The sequence below is a fragment of the Camelina sativa genome, chromosome 19 (assembly GCF_000633955.1).
Source record: "Camelina sativa cultivar DH55 chromosome 19, Cs, whole genome shotgun sequence".
NCBI lineage: Eukaryota > Viridiplantae > Streptophyta > Magnoliopsida > Brassicales > Brassicaceae > Camelina > Camelina sativa.
The window spans coordinates 2,138,296-2,139,056 of NC_025703.1; the positions used below are offsets into that span (position 1 = coordinate 2,138,296).

At 45.1% G+C, this 761-nt stretch overlaps 1 protein-coding gene across 1 annotated transcript in view; it reads right to left on the reverse strand.

The window, feature by feature from the left end:
• The window catches only part of LOC104767341 (probable pectinesterase/pectinesterase inhibitor 21), a gene marked incomplete at its 3' end in the record, with an annotated part of 3,423 nt that continues 2,666 nt past the window's right edge, over positions 5–761 (reverse strand). The window contains exons 2-3 of the mRNA XM_010491378.1: positions 317–758; positions 5–237 (exon numbers count right to left, since the gene is read on the reverse strand). Of these exons, the coding sequence (XP_010489680.1) occupies positions 5–237; positions 317–758 (675 nt within the window). The remainder of the gene's footprint in view (positions 238–316; positions 759–761) is intronic.

Here is a 761-nt window from a genome sequence, read left to right on the forward strand (position 1 = left end):
TTTGGAATACAGCAGCTGAATCTCCAAAGAGGAAATCAATGGTCCCTGAGATGGTACAATCACGGAAGAACTGACGGTGGGAGTGAGTGTAGAGCGTGTCTTGGTAGCCATCGAATCTACAATTGAAAAATATTGCCTCATCTGATTGAACCCTAAGCGCAACAGCTTGATGTTTTATTGCCCCAGCGGTGTTTTCAAACCCAATGTTCTTGGCAATGAAGTAGTCTCCAACAATAGCTGCAATAAACATTATATTAATTTGACATATATGACTACTAAAACTATATAAGCTAACGAGTGCAAAAATCATTCATACCGACAGTGCAGGTACGGTAAGTGGTGATTCCATCCTTGTAACTCTTGTTACCGGAAATGATAGTTTTGTCGGGACCATCACCGATGAACACGAGATGCGTCATGCTCTTGTTGACTTGAACATACTCATTGTAGATTCCAGCCTTAATGTGAACCACGAAAGTCGTGTTCTTCTTCTTTGGGACAAACTTCAATGCCTCGTTGATCGTTGTGTATTGGCCACTCCCGTCCTGAGCCACCACGATATCAGCCTTCGCATCGGAATAGGCTGCAGCAGCTTGCAAAAGCTTACGGCCACGCTGGTCTACCCACGAAGGGATTCCTTCGGACAAAAGCCTGCGGCTGTTAAGGCTTGGAATCTGCATTTGGCCCACGAAGTTGGACAATTCGCTGATGATCGCTAGACCGTTGTGTGTCAACTCGATTGCGGTCTTCAACGCTTTCTT